This window comes from Hevea brasiliensis, chromosome 17, assembly GCF_030052815.1.
Source record: "Hevea brasiliensis isolate MT/VB/25A 57/8 chromosome 17, ASM3005281v1, whole genome shotgun sequence".
Taxonomy (NCBI): domain Eukaryota; kingdom Viridiplantae; phylum Streptophyta; class Magnoliopsida; order Malpighiales; family Euphorbiaceae; genus Hevea; species Hevea brasiliensis.
In genome coordinates, this window is record NC_079509.1 from 1,516,610 (window position 1) to 1,534,436 (window position 17,827).

The 17,827-nt window shown below is 34.2% G+C and overlaps 3 protein-coding genes and 1 non-coding gene across 7 annotated transcripts; all 4 read left to right on the plus strand.

Annotated features, from left to right (window-relative positions):
* The first annotated feature begins 262 nt into the window (after window positions 1-262).
* On the plus strand, window positions 263-2,514 carry LOC110638503 (uncharacterized). Its single transcript, XM_021789082.2, has 3 exons — window positions 263-677; window positions 882-1,070; window positions 1,421-2,514. Exons 1-3 carry the CDS (start codon window positions 498-500, stop codon window positions 1,949-1,951), a joined length of 900 nt encoding a protein of 299 aa, XP_021644774.2. The 5' UTR covers window positions 263-497; the 3' UTR covers window positions 1,952-2,514.
* A 1,305-nt stretch (window positions 2,515-3,819) lies between these two features.
* LOC131175347 (cyclin-T1-3-like) lies at window positions 3,820-9,828 on the plus strand. 4 transcript variants are annotated; one of them, XM_058139216.1, is made up of 8 exons: window positions 3,820-3,927; window positions 4,032-4,080; window positions 4,926-5,241; window positions 6,687-6,768; window positions 7,029-7,163; window positions 7,669-7,844; window positions 7,922-8,073; window positions 8,373-9,828. In XM_058139216.1, the coding sequence occupies exons 3-8, from the start codon at window positions 5,024-5,026 to the stop codon at window positions 9,404-9,406; spliced, it is 1,797 nt and encodes a 598-aa protein (XP_057995199.1). In that variant the 5' UTR covers window positions 3,820-3,927; window positions 4,032-4,080; window positions 4,926-5,023; the 3' UTR covers window positions 9,407-9,828. The 4 variants fall into 4 exon arrangements, with proteins under 4 accessions (XP_057995199.1, XP_057995201.1, XP_057995200.1 ...); XM_058139218.1 differs by lacking the exons at window positions 3,820-3,927; window positions 4,032-4,080 and having other exon boundaries at window positions 5,095-5,241; window positions 6,682-6,768; XM_058139217.1 differs by lacking the exons at window positions 3,820-3,927; window positions 4,032-4,080; window positions 4,926-5,241 and adding an exon at window positions 5,912-6,581 and having other exon boundaries at window positions 6,682-6,768.
* Window positions 9,829-10,123: 295 nt separating this feature from the next.
* On the plus strand, window positions 10,124-15,747 carry LOC110638458 (uncharacterized protein At4g15545). Its single transcript, XR_009145445.1, has 10 exons — window positions 10,124-10,699; window positions 11,917-11,985; window positions 12,243-12,296; window positions 12,466-12,529; window positions 12,761-12,835; window positions 13,677-13,918; window positions 14,159-14,204; window positions 14,297-14,375; window positions 14,530-14,657; window positions 15,459-15,747. It is a non-coding gene; the product is annotated as an uncharacterized protein At4g15545 (transcript).
* An 849-nt stretch (window positions 15,748-16,596) lies between these two features.
* Window positions 16,597-17,046, plus strand: LOC131175472 (uncharacterized). Its single transcript, XM_058139874.1, has one exon. The coding sequence runs from the start codon at window positions 16,597-16,599 to the stop codon at window positions 17,044-17,046; it is 450 nt and encodes a 149-aa protein (XP_057995857.1).
* Window positions 17,047-17,827: the final 781 nt, after the last annotated feature.

A 17,827-nucleotide genomic window follows, 5' to 3' on the forward strand; every position in this document is an offset into this window, starting at 1 on the left:
AAAATATAAATATATAAAATTTATTTAAATGAATTTCATTTATTTTATGATGTATTGAATTTACATAAGAAAAATATAATTTATAAAGCCTAGCTTAATTTTATTTGATGACCGAAAACGTATTATTCACTTATCTTTCAGTCTTATTCTTTAATCCCACAAAAAGAAAAATGCTAATTTATAAAATCGTGGTGCTAATAAAATTTAAAAAAAAAAAAAGCACTGGGCCGTTGCATCATCAATGGGATCTCTGGGCCTCTTATAAGAAGTTGGCTCCCTCGGTCCACACTCGAAATCAGATTTCAAACGGCAATCAGTAGAGTGAAGAAAATCCGTGTTATATGCGGTCTTTCTCCAGTTAATTGCTCTGCTGTCTCTTCTCTCTCCGATTATTTTCTCCTCTGTCTCGATCATTCTTTTCAAAATCGTCTTTCATAGCTTTGGATTTTTAGCTCAGTTTCCGACGGCGGATATTTGCTTTTCATACCTCTCTGCACATGGCATCTGCGCCGTCGAACAAGATCGACACGGCTCACCAGATGTACAGGGACGGAAAGTATGAGCAAGCGCTGGGCTTTTACACTGACGCGCTTTCCATGGCCAAAACCAAGCCCCAGAAGATCGCTTTGCATAGTAACAGAGCTGCCTGTTTTTTGAAATTGCACGATTTCAAAAAGGTACTATCTTTTTCCTAATTTTTCTTCCTATGCTTTTTTTTTTGGTGAATAATTAACCTTTTAGTGCGAAATAATTGTCTGGGTGGCAATTAGAATTTTGTTCTATACATAAAATAGTTTCTGGTAATATCGATGTTGTTGCATTTTCTTCTGGTGGAATTGATATACCTTTCAATTTAACCATAGCTGTTACTTAAATCATAGGCTGCTGATGAATGCACGTCGGTGCTGGAGCTTGATCACAAGCACGCTGGAGCGTTGATGCTGCGGGCGCAGACACTAGTCACCCTCAAGGAGTATCACTCCGCCCTCTTTGATGTCAACAGGCTTATGGAGTTGAACCCTTCTTCGGAAGTTTATCGAAATCTTGAAGCTCGGTTGAGGACACAATTGGTATCCCATTCTTCTTTTGCTGAGATTTTTAAAACTTTAGTCCCTGTATTCTAGTGTTTTATTATTATTATTATTATTATTATTATTATTATTATTATTATTATTATTATTATTATTATTATATGTTAAAGGTGTAATTTAGAATATGGAATCAATATGAATACCTTGGATGGGGATCATCATATACGGGTCCCGGTAATCTGTTTACCAGCAATGCGTAGGTTTCTTAATTAGGAAAATGTTGCTGAAGCTAAATTAATAACTAACGGTCTATGGCTGATATTGTAATGTTATAATTATTGATCTCCCGCAGTCAGTTAACGAAATTATTTTGTTTTGCTCAAGGAAAGTCACTTGCTCCAATACCTGAATCTGAAGCTGAGTTGGAAGAAGAGGAAGAAAAAGATGAAGCAGAACCATTTAGACCTGAGGAAGAACAGCAAGACGGAGAAGATGCAGCTATAACAATAGCAAGAACTAATCAGCAAACTGAACCTTGTGCAGCTACTGTTAACACTGAACTTGTGCCTAGAATTCCAACCATCAACGGGTCTTCTGAAATATACAAAGAGCAAAAATTTGAGCCTAGAAAGACCATTGCTGCTGAAGTTATTGCCCAAGCACAGCGGAAAGTTGAGCCTAGAAAGACTCTTGCTGCTGAAGTTATAGCTCAAGCACAGAGGAAGAAGGAATCATCTGACCAACTTTCCAAAGGATGGCAAGCAATTCCAAAACCAAAGGGCCACTCTGCTTTGGATTATGCTCGTTGGGATAGAGTTGAGGATGACTTGAGTGAAGATGATGATGATGAAGATGATGAAGAGTCACAGCCTCAGTATCGCTTCCGTGTAAGAACAGTTGGGGTACAATCAGTGAAGTGAAATGAGATGCACAGTTCATTGACAAAAATGGCTGTACTTATCAGTAGCATACCACAAGGAGCAGTTGAGGTACTACTACTGAATCGGAAAATCTCTGATAAATGATGTCACATGTATGAACCTGGGAAGTGGGAATTGACGACCAGAAGATCTTTCTACTGCGAAAATTTGGAAGGATGGATTTTGTATCAGAGACTTGTGCAAGTTTTGCCGTTCCATCATCTTTCTCACTAAGGCCTTCTGATGCCAGCTAAATGATGGCATGCGTGAGCCTGGGAACTGACGAACAAATGATATTTTTAACTATCCAAAATCAGGAAGAATGGGTTTTGTATCACATTCTCGAGCAAGTTTCAATCTTGCTATGCTATGTTGCGAAATGATGAATACTATTACCTTAAGTGGTTGGATAGAACCTGGGGTTTAGGTAATTAATTATTGTTATTGGTAATGTAATTACCTCCCTAACTTTATAAACAGATAATTTGGGTTGTTGTTCTCAAATTATTTTTATTTTTATTTTGTTTTTGTTCTGTTATCATATAATGTGGGTTTTGCTTGAAGGTATACGTGCCAAGATCATGGTCTTTCTGTTCATATCTCCAATATGTCATTTAAATTTGTTGAATCCTTTCAATGAACGTTGGATGAAATATCAAGTTCTTGATTTATTGAAATTAAATCAGCTTGAAAAATTAGAAGAAATAATTACAGGAAATCAATGTGCAAAAATCCCAAAATAAAAGAATATCTATTCAATTTATCCCTAAAAATTATAAACTATCAAATGCTTATTTAAATAAGAGTTTTGTATTATATTATAAAGCATAAGTAAATATAAATATAATATATATCGAAATAATATTTCTATCTTTAATTGGTGGGGCACATGCAATTCCCCTAAACTAAAGGATAAATTTTTTTATTAAATTTACTGGAAAAGTTTAGCTCAATTTATACTTATATTTTATGTAATTTATATATTAAAAATATTTTTCATAAAAATTAATTTTTTAAAAAATATTTTTTATTAAAATATTTTTTATTATTTAATTATAATATTAAATTAATAATATGTGTTTATATTATTTATATATAAAAATATTTTTTATATTTTAGTAAAATTATTAAAATTTGAAAAAAATTTAATCTTTTTTAACTAGAAAATATTTTCTATCACTCAATATTTTAAATACCTTAAACGTTAAAAAAATATTTTTTCGTAAAATAAACTTAACAATTCCATTAAATAGAAAACGGTTGTATGTATCTGGTGCTTGTTTTAGAAAAAAATCTAGTAATTTTTTTTTAGCTTTTAGAATTTATTTTTAAAATTAAAGAATTAATAAATCTATTTCACCCAATAAAAACGGGTTAAGAACCTAAATTAAAAAATCTATAATTTAATAATTGAGTCAATTATATATTGACAAATCATTTCATATTATATTAAAAATAATAAATTTATATGCATTATAATTATGAAATATAAAAAGTTATTAAACATATTTAAATAGATATTATTATAAAAAAAGATATTTTAGATACTTTCTTTGCATACGAATCTCTCTATTATTATATTAAATGCATTTTTTTGGAAAAAAAAAATTAAAAAAATGATTTTTTTCAAGGAAATTATGAATTTTTTTTGTAAATGTTTTTAAATTTTTTTTATTGAATTTATTTTTGAAACACAGTTTTTTGAAAATATTTTTAAAATTTCGGATGAATTCTTTTATAATAGTAGACTAGCAAAAAAGTAAATAGAGACATTAGTTTTTTTTTTATTTTTTTTATTGAATTACATAATTAACAATGAAAATATGGATCTCATATTAATTCTGCTTAAAAATAAAAATGCTTGGGCCTTATCAACTAGTCAACAGTATCAGTGCTCGTTGTATAAAATGTAAACCCTAATTCAACAAAAGGCTTTTCTTCCCCTTTCTCTATTCTTCACTCGTTCGAGCTTGGAGGTACCATATCTTCTTTCTCTCCTCCGTGTTCTATATCGATGTGCATATTTATTAATATCCATGTAGTTTTTTGCTACGTTGAGCTTTGCAGTTTTTTAGTGCAGTTCGTTCGTCGAAATCTTCTTTATTTTCTTCTTTTGGGCTCTATATAAGGTAAATTCCGCTACTTCCTTGTTGTAATTACATAGAATATTTGTGGTTTTCTCCGTCGTGATAGAAAGTAATTCCCACTGGTGAAATTACAGGAGCAAATTATATGGTGAATTCCTTGTGCTTTGAATCCCTAGTTTGGGCTTCGAAGATTCCCCCGATTTAGAAATTTGAAAGTCGAACAGTTGGATAAGTTTTTGTTTGCTTTGATTTGTTTCATTCAAGTTGTTCATTTATATTTTCCGTCCACAATATGGGGATACAAAGATTCGGGTCAGGGATGATTTCCTGTTGTTGAAATAGGGTAATGTATTTGAGTAAAGGGTAGGCGAATTAATATTTAAAAAAATGTTCCTAAAATAAGCATAGTACTGTTACACTCATCTATCATCTGTCTGCAAACTGACAGCTTCTTTCTCGGGGATCATGAAATGGGTATCAAGACAGACTAAAATGTTGAATCACTTTTATTAATTAAAACTGGCTAAAGTATTGGAAGATGATTTAATTATTGTATTGTATCCAATATAGGTTTTAGAAACTTAAAGTTCCATTTTCTGGGGCACTCATGAACTAGTGTGGTTTTATTGGTTTTGTAAGTAATATCTACATTGCTCATAGAATTACTTCACATTAAATCATCATTTTTTTTCCACATGTCTAATCCTTGCAATTTCTTAACTCGTCTTGAAACTAGAGCTTCAAGTTTAAGTCTTATTGACAATTTAATGTGTTGTTAGATTCTTTCATTCCATTGGGCTTTTTTGCCATCTGCTTTTCTCCTCAATGGCATGCATTATTCTTTGGGTCTTTCTTTTATTGACCCATCTTTGGCAATCCTTATGCAGGGAGCTTCTATAGGACATGGTGATTTAGGCAGCACCGTTGTCGCATATAGAGATTTTTTTATATAAATTTTGGATACATCAGTTGTGCAAGGACACACATGGCTAATTCACTGCCTGGTGACTCTTCTCATCATGGAACAAACCTGCAGAATTATTCTCAGGAAAAACTGGAGGAAGGCAGTCGTTGGTACTTTTCTAGAAAGGAAATCGAAGAAAACTCTCCATCCAGACGTGACGGCATTGACTTGAAGAAGGAGACTTACTTACGTAAATCCTACTGCACATTTCTACAAGATTTGGGCATGAGACTGAAAGTGTGAGTTTTTGAATATTAAGTTGTGTCTGATGTTCTTTGTCTAAACTTAAAATGTTTTGATTTTCATATTATATGATTTTTTTTCCCACATTTCCATTAATGAGAAGTTAGGTTGAAGTCTTAAAGATCGGTTTATTTTGCATGTTCCAACTATTTGTTTCTTTTTTAATTGCCAATTCACATGTTTTAGATTTATGCACATGTTATGCATTTGCTTTGATCTTATAATTTTTTTCTAATGATATAATAGTCTTTTGTGGAAAATAATTTGCAAAAAAGTGTAGGTGGTTTTTTACAATGTCCTCTGGCTACAAACTGTTGATAATGCTTATCAATGAGGGATTATAAGGACAACTGATCTTATTTAGATTGTTGTTATAAGAGTTCTTGACAACTTGAAGTTTGTGGAATGATTTTCTAAAATTTTTTGAGGAATTTTTGTCTTCAACTACTTGATTAATATAATAAACCCATCAAATTGATAATACTGTTGCACATGGCATGCACTTGTGTTACTATCCATCTGATAATAAGATCAAGCACCAAGAAATAAAAGGAAAAACAAACTGTTTGCTTGTTAATTTGCATGTGTATTGCTGCTAATGTTAGCGTCAGTTATTTTTTCATGGCACTGGGGATGGTGATCCCTTAATGTCATTGTAACACATCAATTTAGTAAAATTTAGGGAATAACTGAGTGTCACAGTTCTTTTTTATGGTTTGTGAACTTCAAGTTTGGGAAAAAGAACACAATTTTTTGGGTCTTCTATTCTTCAGATGGTCCATGGAAATTGTTAAGAATTATCTATGCATATATTTGCCTTTAGTGCTTCCTTATATTCCACAATGGGGAATAAGTCAGGAAATACAACTCTTTAAGTGGCCTTGACATGAATGGTCATGCCAAAAGTGAACTATTAACTCTATAACTTGTAAATTATGTGAACCAGTCCAAATGCCTTTCCCTAGTCCTTCCCCGTGAATACCCTCAAGCAATTGCTGAAGCTTAATGGTACTTCCTCTTTATATTTTTTCATCCCTAGCGCCTGCCTCTGAAGAGCATCAACTTTCTAATCTAACCATTTTCCTAACAGTGCTTTACAAGAAGTATCAACTTTTAACTCTCAACCTCTTTACAGCCCACCAAATGGCATTTAGACTTATCTTCTAAGCCACCTGAGACTTGTTCCTTTGCCATTTTCACTCCTTGCCATATCTTGCTTTCTGTTTGAGATATTTTTACCCCTAAAGCAGAATCAGCGTCGATGTGAAGTATCATTGCTACCTGGTGGCTTTTGCCACCTGCTAAATTTAATTCCTTGATGGAATATCAATGCAGTGTGAGTTTTCTCTACTTTACATGTAGCCATCTGTCAAATGTGGTTAATGAACATATGTTCACTGTCATGGCATGATGAACCTTGGATTTTTTTTTTAAAGTGCAGGCCCCAGCTAACAATTGCTACATCAATAATTTTCTGTCACCGATTCTTTCTTCGTCAATCCCATGCAAAGAATGATAGGAGGGTGAGTTCTTGTTAGTTGTTTAAATGTAAAATATTTTCTGTAGTAGGAAACAATTATTTAATTTATTCATTTCCATTTTCCATTTCTTTCTTCAGTCTTCTGTTTGCACTCTCCTTGCACTTGGATTGCAACGTCCACTGGCATGTATTCATTTCTTCATAAAAAGAAAAAAAGAAAGAAAGAAAGAAGAAGACTGACATTTGGATTTAGGAAAATGATCAGTGTAGTGTCTAATTTCACTCATAATGTCTGTTTTACAGACTATTGCCACAGTTTGTATGTTTCTTGCGGGGAAGGTGGAGGAGACTCCCCGTCCACTGAAAGATGTTATCCTTGTTTCTTATGAAATCATTCATAAAAAGGATCCTGAAGCTGTTCAGAGGATCAAACAAAAGGTAATTTATCCCTACGGTGCTATTGTTCTAGGATATTTTTTCACTCTTACCATTTTCATGTTACCCATATATATATATATATATATATATATATATATATATATATATATATATATAAATTTTTTTTTTCTCATGCCACCCTCACCCCTTTTCTTTTTTTATGGTCAAGTTTTTAACCCTGAGATATCCCAATTCAACTCCGCCCTTGGTCAGTTGCCTAAAACCCAAGGCATTTCTTGTGAAACTTGCTGAAAAGCTAGAGTTTACAGCATGGTAGCCTATTCTCGAATATTACACCAATCAATATGTCTTCAGTATTGTGAATTTGTGACTGCAATCTTGTTCCTTAATGTGTATGTCTCTTTTGCTTTAGCATGATTTCTTGCTGAGTTGTTCTGGGATGTGTAGCCACCAGTCTTTTCGAATTCATTTTGCCTACATAAGCTTTACTGTTCTTTGTAGTTTTTAATCTGTTGTTATTTATGTATCCACATCTTTCATGCAGGACGTATATGAACAGCAGAAAGAATTGATTTTACTTGGAGAGAGAGTTGTTCTTTCAACTCTTGGTTTTGATCTAAACGTGCAGCACCCATATAAACCTCTTGTTGATGCGATAAAGAAATTTAAGGTTGCTCAAAATGCCCTTGCTCAGGTGGCATGGAATTTTGTGAATGATGGGTATGATGAATTGCTTATTTTAGTCTATATACACTTTTTTTATTCTCTCTTCTTGATCGGGGGGATGCGGCATGCAGACTGCGCACATCTCTTTGCTTGCAATTTAAGCCTCACCACATTGCGGCAGGTGCCATTTTTCTTGCTGCAAAGTTCCTCAAAGTAAAGCTTCCATCAGATGGAGAGAAAGTTTGGTGGCAAGAGTTTGATGTTACCCCACGGCAATTGGAAGGTTGGTGTTCTCCCTTTCTTTAAAATCTATTAATGATGAATATGATAACACAAATTTTTCCCATTAACAGTTATGCTTGCAATATTTGTTTTCTCCAAGCATGTATTTTTCCTCCCACCCTCTCTTTCTCTGATAATTCATTACCCCAGGGGGGGGAAGTATAGGAAGCTGGTGTGCTGTCAGAAGTGAACTAAACCATACAAATGGATAACAGTAATAATCATGCAAAAATTTTCTGATGGTGCTTTTGAATATAGCGGTTTCAGCTTTAAATGTGAATTTATTATTTTTTTTTTCAGAGGTGAGCAATCAGATGCTTGAACTCTACGAACAGAATCGACCTTCTACTAACAATGAAGCTGAAGGAAGCACTGTAGGTGGGGTTACACATCAGACCACATCAAAAGCTTCATCTGGCAAGGAAGATCATGCAACAACTAATAGTCATTCTCAGGCTGGAGGTATAAATTCAAGACATGGAACCTCAAAGTCAATGTCACTTGCAGATAATTGTGGTGGGGCACCAAGAGCCACCCATAATCAAGGTAATGAACATGCAAGTGGAGAGATGAAGAATCCTTCAGATCATAATGCTGATGGCGAGTCTTCAGATTATGTAGACCAAGGAATAGTGGTGCCTCGCCATGAGAATATGGGGGAAGCTCAAAACACATGGAGACATGCATCCCATGGAAAAGAAGATCAAGAAAGGAATGCTGCAAGAAGTGAAATAAGTGAAACAGGGGAATTAAAAGACAAACATTTTGGTCGAAATTTGGAAAACAGAGAAGGTACAGTAGGCCATTCACCCCAAGATGCTATTAAAAAGATTGACAGAGACAAAGTAAAGGCAGCGCTGGAGAAACGGAAGAAGTCAAGGGGTGATGTTGCAAGGAAAACTGACCTCTTGGACGAGGATGATCTCATTGAGAGGGAACTGGAAGCTGGTATTGAACTAGCTGCAGAGAGTGAGAAGAGTAAGCGGGACAGGAGGCAAAGCTATTCTAAGCCCTTGGACAGGCATGAGCATGAAAACCTACATCATGAAAAACATCAAGAGGATGCAGGGGATGGAGAAAGTCGAGGAATGAAGGGGCATTTATCACATAAATCAGATTTGAACATGGAAGAAGGTGAAGTTCCCGATGACATGGACCAGGGCTTGCATTCACCCAAATCAAGCAAACGCAAGCGAAAGTCATGGAGCCCACCAGACAAGATGCCTGAGGGCAAGCATTGGAATGATTATGTGCCACATCATTATAATAATCACGACTACTTAGACGACCGTAACAGGATGAGCAGGCTTGGTTATGTGGAGAGGGATCACTGAAGGCATGCACCAGAAAATCACGCCTGGGGGATGTCTGTCCTCTGAAGCACATATTGAGTAGAGTTTCTCATTGGATGGAGGTAATTGTTTAGAAGATCACAGTTGCTGTCAGCTGTCATCAGTCCTGTAGGGAGACGATAACAATATTTGGTATAAACGATGGACTTTTTTCTTTTTCAGTTGATTATTTGGACCGACTTTCCATATAATTTGTAAGAAATGAGTCTATCGAAGTTCTGACGCGACTCGCTTTACCCACCATGCCTTTGCCCGCCGGTCTCTCTTTGGAATGCTTGGAATCATTATGATCCATGGATAATAAAGATGATAATTTTGTAGAGGAATTATGATCACACTGTTAAAGAACTTGTAGAGTTGGAATTTTTAGCCGTATTCAATCATGAAAGCTCTTCTTGCTATTATTATTATTATTATTTGCTATATTAGCTGTTTAATGGTTAACAACCGTGACAAAATTCACAAAATAAAGGCAAAATTTCCTCCGGAAGTGCTATGATATTATTGGTCTGGCGTGTTAATTGAAGCAATTAATCTAAAATTAAATTAACTATCCTAAGCCTGTAGTTATTAGCACTGAATTTCTCTCTCTTTGGTTACGGATGAGTAGTCGGCAAAACGAAACAAAGCGACGTGGAGCAAGTTTGGGTCAAGTACCAATACCCGCAAAAAAAAAAACGAACCGACCCACAACACAAGATAGCCCAAATCGCAGACTGAAACGCGCCCATTTGGAGGGAAACCATCCAAATTTCAAACTCAGACAACAGAGAGATGGCACATTTTCCTTTTATGATATCTACAGATCAGATGCCATTGGCAATTTGGAATTTACCAATTTCAATTAATTATTCATTCCGTTTTGTTTTGTCCCTATTATCTGCACATTCAATTTCAAACCCAGCGCAGTAGAGAGGGAAGTATAAATAATTAGTAAGGAGGAGAAAGAGGTGGTGGTGGTTGAAGCACCAACTAATTATGTCGCGGAATGGAAGCACCCACAGTGCCGGAGTCGGTGGATCGGACTTCCACTTGCCGGACGAAATCTTGGCTGTGATACCCACGGAACCTTACGGCCAGCTAGATCTGGCTCGTAAGATCACCTCAATGGCCATTGCCTCTCGCGTGTCGAAGCTGGAGGCAGAGACGGGTTGTATGAGGCAGAAAATTTACGAGCAGGATCAAATTATATATGAGCTTGAAGAGAAAGCGTCCAACATGCAACGCTCGTTTCTGGAGGCGGAGTCCAGGTTGAAGATTAGCCTTGATGAAAATGTAAGGAATGAAAATTGATGATTCAATAAAACTGAAGCTTTTTTTTTTTTTTTTTAAAACCAAAAAGATATTTATGCTATTTTGTTTACCGTGATGGTTGGTTAAAATTGGGGATTGTAGAAGGAGAAATTTTTGCGATTATTTTGGTTTTGAAAAGAATTAGGCATTGGTTATGGTTTTGTGCTGGCATTGCTTGCTGGAAAATTGGGGAAAGGGAGTGAAATTTTGAATTTCGTGGATTGAATGACTATTTCGTTTTATTGTTACCTTTTCCCCCTTTTCGCAAGAGGGTGGCATATAAAGAATTAAAAACTAATTAATGGCTATTCGGGATTAGAGACTAGGAAAAGGAACGAACCTTTGTCCCCCAAATTCAGTAATAATTTCAGCACATTTGAATATGAAAGAACTTAGTGCAAAGTGACAGTAACAGGATGAACTGAAAACTGAGTGAATCTGAAAAGGTAAACTTTTGAAAATAATTTGAATTTTGCTGATTGTGATTGTTTTTACTTGATATAAATTATAAAGTAATGTTCTTAGTTCTTACTTCTCAATTGAGTGAAATTAAAGAAATTAGTTTCACCGGTTTAGTGGATTAAACATCAGTAAATTTATTAGACTAAAGAATAATAGAGGTGAAAAGGTGAAAGAGGCGTGGGGGATGGGGAGATAGATTTTAATTATATGCTGAATGGACGTCATGGTTATTTTCCTACCAAAGAACTAATCTTTTATGTTATCTTGCTTTCTGAATGTATAAAGGAAAAACTGTCACAATGTGAGTTATATCAGGTTAGGATACTAAAGTTACAGTAAAGGCTGCTTTTGCAGGATTCTGTAACTCATTAATTGAATAAAAGATAACAATTAATCTTGAAAAATCTGAGACATTTCAGTTTGTTTTATTGCCATGGTAACAGTGGAATAAGGAAAAAAGAATGCTGATTTGATGCAGATTTCCAAACACAAAGGAAAGCCAATCAATATATTGAAGTCAGTTTAAGTCAACTGTCAGTGGGTCATTGTCATAGTAATTCCAAAGGGAAAAATATTGTATGGTATTCAAAAAATTCTGCAAATCTGAAAATGGCAAAAAAGAGTAAAATATAATTAATTTTTCCCTCATTTGTCTTTTAATCAAATAAATTTGTGGCATACATGTTGAACCATTGAATTTGAGAGTTACTTGGTTGTTTTCTTGATATTGAATGGAGATAAAACTTTCAAAGGAGCGGGATTCATTGGCGATGCGCTTGAAGAAACTCAGCCATGATTTGGCAAAGGTGAGTTTTCACCATTCATGTATGAAATTGAGTTGCTTGCTGTATTTAAAAGTGCAATTGCTCAATAATGGTCTTCTTGTAGTGTCCACTCCTCTGTCTGTGTGCACATGAAGTGCCTGTTCTGAGACATTGAACCAAGGTCTTGGTGCAGGTTCCCTATTCCTGATAGTGTGCAGCTAAAATAGTAAAGAAGCTTATACTTCATAGTTCCATTATATCTATTTGGAAGAGGTACTGATTTATTTTAATTTTGACAGTTGGAGACCTTTAAGAGGCAATTGATGCAGTCACTAAATGATGATAGTTTACCGGTAAGAAGTCATATTTATCAATTTGTATTCATATTTCTTTTATAATCCAAGAATGTACCTGCTGTTCTTAATTTGACAGTTTTCCTGTGATTAACGAGGTCTTCTGTGCCATTTTCCCTTTTTTGCATTTGTAGAGATACTTATTAGCTTCTCTTTTCATGTTTAACAGCAGGCTGAAACTGTTGACATTGGGACTTGTGATCAGTCAGCTCCTAATGCCTATCCTGACAAAGGTACCTGATGAAGCTTTTGATTCAATGTGATTATTGCTATAAAATATGGGACATTACTTGATGCTGCAGTGACTGTTTTGGCCTTCTTGTAATCACAAGGGTGTATTGAGTCTCAAGAACGGCCGAATGATGATTGATACTTATTGTTTTCTCTTCATTCAACAGATTTTCTTTCCTTTTCTGCTACATGATTGTCCTGCTTTTTTTTTTTTTTGGCTCCTTGCTTCATAGATGAGGAGATGAATGGTTATGCAACCCAAAATTCTTTTAGTGGCTCTACCGATACAGGAAACACAAATGACGATGGTATTGAACTAGCCTCTTCTTTTTCTATAACTATAATGATTACAAGTCTTGTTGGAACAGATTCCATTTCTTGTATTTACAAGTTAGTAATGTTTTATTTTGTTTAAAAAATAATGCTCTATTTTTGTCATTCATTTTGTGCTTCTTTGTCAACATCATTTTCACATGTCTGAATCCTATTTTTGTTGAATTTCAAACAATAATAATTGTATGGGTATTTTTAATGCGTCAAATGCCATCCTTCGGGAGAAAGGTCTTGCTCAAAATATTAACCTTCAATCTGTAAGTAAGTTTTATGTTCATAGAAAGAATGGTATGTGATTTCTTTTCTGGTTCTTTTTTCCACCTGTTCTGATAATTTTTTATCATCCAACTTTTTCTTTCTTTTCCACTTCTGTATTTCCTTTCAAGCACTCTGTAAAAAACTCAGTCAAGTAATTGGATTTCTGTTCTAGAACTGGTTCACATGACTTGATCTTTTCTCTGTTGTAGTAGGATTATTTTTCCTCCTGAAAATTGGATTTGATTTCAGCCTTCAACAGTAATTTTTTTTTTCCAAATCTATTTATTTATAGTGAGGCATTTGGAAGAAATTTGGATAGCCTGCCAGGTCTATCTGTATTGCTTACTAAGACAATGCCTGAGTTTCGTAGTCTTAATATCAGCAAAATTGCAGTCAACCTTTTGTATCTGAGTATATGCATTTTCTACAACACTAGTTTTTTTTGCTTCTTTTAACTATATTTTATGATATATGGATGGTTTTGTAATCAAATAAGGCTATTCTTGCGTGATAATGTTATATATGAGTGCATTACAAGCTGATTGTTTGGTCAAACAGCTTCAAGACATGCTAGGCAAAGGTTTTCTATTACTCCCTATATCACACCAAGGCTTACTCCAACTGGAACCCCAAAATCATTTCTACAAGTGTGTCTCCTAAAGGTTTTTCTGCCATTGGATCTCCTCAGAAAACCTCTGGCACAACATCTTATGAGCGATGGACTACACTTTCTTCATGGTACCCATCAAGCCAGCAGTCATCAGCAGCAAACTCTCCTCCCCATGGACGACCATTGCCAGGTATATTGAAGTATTTTTTATCTTACAATGATTTCAGAATTGTGTTAATAGTAAAAATTGGTATTGGTCTTTTTGCTATCTATCTAGTCATTTGTAGCAGTTATTTATTAGTGTAGTCTTGATCAAGTAGTTCAATCTGTTATGGTCAATTGAGTCCAAGGAATTTTACATGGCTCTCATACTTTCAAGATTTCTTTCCCTTCCTAGCATGATTTTCTTTTGTTCTGGAAAATTCTTTAGGATGTACTCCACGAATTGATGGAAAGGAGTTCTTTCGCCAGGCAAGGTAAGTGTTCTAATATTACTGTCAGTGACTAACATATATCTAGAGTTCTTTGGACCTTCCTGTTGACTGTTTTGGCAATATTTGTAATTCAGGAGTCGCCTATCATATGAACAGTTCAGTGCATTTTTGGCTAACGTCAAGGAACTAAATGCTCAAAAGCAAACTCGAGAAGTAAGTTACGAATTCTTAAATGGCAGTATGTGTTTCAAATATTATATTCATTGATGTGGTGTATTTTACACTCCATTTTTTTTTGTTGAACTATCCTCTCTCTCTCTCTTTTTTATTTTTTTATTTTTTTGGTCTCTCAATCTTTACCTTTCAGAAAACCTTAAGGAAGGCAGAAGAGATATTTGGGATGGATAACAAAGATCTTTACCTGTTGTTCCAAGGATTGCTTAATCGCAACATTCGTTGACCCTAAACTATGTCCAATTTAGATACGGTACTCAGGTATGCTTACTCCTATTCTTTGTTCCTCCTGTTTTTGTATCATTTTTTAGGGCAGAGCAGATTTCGGTTTAAACCAAAAAATTGAACTAAACCAAATCAATTCGGTTTAATCGATTCGGTTCAGTTTATAAATTTTGATAATTTCGATTAATCGGTTCAGTTATTTTCATAAAAATAAAAAAAACTGAACCAAACAGAAATTACTAATATATATATATATATATATATATATATATATATTAAGGAAACGCTAAGATTTTTGAGTTTTGATTCCTAAGTTTTTTTTTCATATTTTTGTTATTGAGATTTAATGTTGAAAATATGAAATTTTATAAAATTCGGTTTGATCGGTTTAAAACCGAACCGATAGTTATTAGTTTTGTTCAGTCCGATTTTCTCTTGATAATCGGTTTGGTTCAGTTTTTAAAATTTTTGATTTTCAGTTTTATTGGTTCAGTTCGGTTCAGAACCGAACCAACCGTTTGCACACCCCTATCATTTATGGTGAGATGTCATGGTACTGCCATTCTGTCCGCCTTAAATTTTACAGGGCTGTCACTCCATCTCAGATGGGCCTTTGGATGATGATGTGTAGACCTATTGAACCTATTGTGAACTTAATAGTGTCAAAATTATATTTGCAGTAAGACCTGATTTCAGGCTCTGACATTCTAATCAGCCTGCATATTTATTTATTTATTCTTTTATTTTCAACTTTAGAACAGAGTTTTGAAATGAAATTCATATATTTGATGAAGGCTTGTGACGGATTCTATCTAATTAACAACCATTACTTGACAGTTTGTGGATCGAACTTAGTCCAACATTCCGCCTGTAGCGAGAGGATGCCTTGTGATAAATTCTCCAAGATGTAATTTATTGACAGCAACTAAGGTATATTTTAGTGGTTTATGTTTAAGCATCTAAAATTGTAGGCTTCATATCCTTCATACTTGCAGGTATGTTGTGTAAATACGTCTTTTTTTTTTCCTGCACTACCTGCTTGGATATCAAGAAATACTGATTGACATGACTTTTGAAAGATTTTGATATTTTTAATTTGAAACTGATGAGGTTACTTTCTTCAATACATTATCATCTCCACCAATCTTTTGTTTAACATTTGATATTAGAGACTGATGCATGTGCTGATTCTTTCTTCAAAATTAAACAATTGCACAAAGAAAAAGCAAGTCTTATATATGTTAGTAAATCAAATATTTATGTTTTGTGTTTTTATCTTGAGGCTATTTTACCTCGATAATGTAGCAAAAGTGTAGATGCTTTTCCTAGACAAAATCTTTTGTGGGTTAGTCAAATATTTGAGCAGATATTGTACAAGAAAAAGCGATCTCATAATGAGGGAGGCAATTGCCGACCTGATTGCATGAAAGGGAAGTGAACATGTATGAGAAAAGTATGACATATCTTTGGACAAAAGTTCCCAACTTGCTAAGAGAAAACAAAAGCAGTGTCCTCTATAGAACAAGAATACTTCTAGAGAAATAATAATAATAATAATAATTAAAGGAAGAGAAAAGGTGCCATATGGTGCTGTAGTGATCTTTATATGCTCTTAAAATCAGCTTAGATTCACTTCAAGGCAACATGCACCAACATGAGTTTGTTGGACCATCAACTACCACTAGGAAGGAGATAAAAAGTGATCAGATGGAATTGTGTCAGATCATGTTATGGTTGCTAATAATCCCCATTATTTTTCGACATTTCCCTGTTCCCTTTTCTTTACCTTAACCTTATATATATTCCCAATACATCAATTTATATCAGAGGTCTGATGAGAACTTCGTTACTGATAGTGCATAAAACAAGAGAATAAATACAAAAAGGTTGTAGTTTCACTTGGTAAACTTAAAAGAGTGGCGATTAGTTAACTCCCTCTCTATAGTTCTTAGGACTAATCTTTTTCTGAGAAACCATGCCAGGAAACCAACAGCATCAATATCACACAGATTTTGTTCCGGCATGGGAGAAACGATTCGGCTTGGATATGGGAGGAATGAAGTGGAAAAATTTCTTTTACCCAAAGCAAGACGCATCAAAATTTACAAAAATCATGGAATGGTACGATTCCGCAGGTAAGGAGTCCTTTCAACAGGCCAAGAAACGGTTCTGGGCAAAGAACCGCCTTCCATGCAAATTATTTCCTCTACCAAGTCCTGATATGTACATTGATCAAATCAACTGGAATGCTAAACTCGACCCTCAGCTTTTCTTGGACTTGGAGGAAGCTCGCAGACAAGTGCAGGACCATAAAGAAGGGAATGATTGCATTTCGCTGGCAGATATAAAGCCAACAGGATGGGATGTAGATTGTGAAGAATGGCACAAACCCCTGGTATTGACTGGTATGATTGTGGGAGACTAAGGAAGTTGCGAAGGTGGCAAGAAAGGTGAAGGCGTTCCCACAAATTACAAGAGAAGGGACAATCATTATCACTGGGGCATCGATCTTCAGGATTTGAGAAGCCAAAGTAGCTAGGATTTTAAGTTAGACAAGAACTGAAAGGGTTAGGGGAGATTATTAAAATTTTAGAGTTGCTAATCAGCGTCATATTAAAATTTAAATTAAAATTCTGAAATAAATATTTTTTTAGATAGTACTTCCTTTAACAGCAATTTAAATTTGAAAGTCTTACCTATGCACAATAATGCCTATGATGGATGCAACACTAATTCAATACCCAAAGAAAATCTAAAAATAAAATGCAGCACAAGTCCATTAGTGGGTTTTTTACCGTACAAGGCTAAGTTAAAAATAAAAATTACAAAAAAAGGGTGCGGTATGAAAAATTTACGAGATCAGGGTGAGAAAAGTCAAGAGTCTTAAAAACGCTAGTGTCAGTAACGTTTTAATGTCCAAAACGCTATTACTGATAGCGTTTTGTGCAAATTAAAAAAAAATAAAAAAAACAAGCTGGACGCTACTTATAGTAGCGTCCAGCTTTGTTTTAATTTTTTTAATATTTTAAATAAAATATAAATATTATTTTAATAAATAATATTATAATAATTAATAATATATATTATAATATTTTTATTATAAAAAATTATTTTTTAATTTAAAATTAAATTAAATTTTAATTAAATAAAAAATAAAAATATAAAATATTATTATAATAAAAAAAATTAAAAAAATTAAATGAAAA

Coding starts and splice junctions, on each gene's coding strand:
- LOC131175347 (XM_058139216.1), top strand. CDS start 5,024: ATGGCTAATTCACTGCCTGGTGACTCTTCTCATCATGGAACAAACCTG. Junction 6,769..7,028: donor ATGCAAAGAATGATAGGAGG/GTGAGTTCTTGT, acceptor TCTGTTTTACAG/ACTATTGCCACAGTTTGTAT. Junction 8,074..8,372: donor TACCCCACGGCAATTGGAAG/GTTGGTGTTCTC, acceptor TTTTTTTTTCAG/AGGTGAGCAATCAGATGCTT.
- LOC110638503 (XM_021789082.2), top strand. CDS start 498: ATGGCATCTGCGCCGTCGAACAAGATCGACACGGCTCACCAGATGTAC. Junction 678..881: donor AATTGCACGATTTCAAAAAG/GTACTATCTTTT, acceptor CTTAAATCATAG/GCTGCTGATGAATGCACGTC. Junction 1,071..1,420: donor CTCGGTTGAGGACACAATTG/GTATCCCATTCT, acceptor GCTCAAGGAAAG/TCACTTGCTCCAATACCTGA.
- LOC131175472 (XM_058139874.1), top strand. CDS start 16,597: ATGCCAGGAAACCAACAGCATCAATATCACACAGATTTTGTTCCGGCA.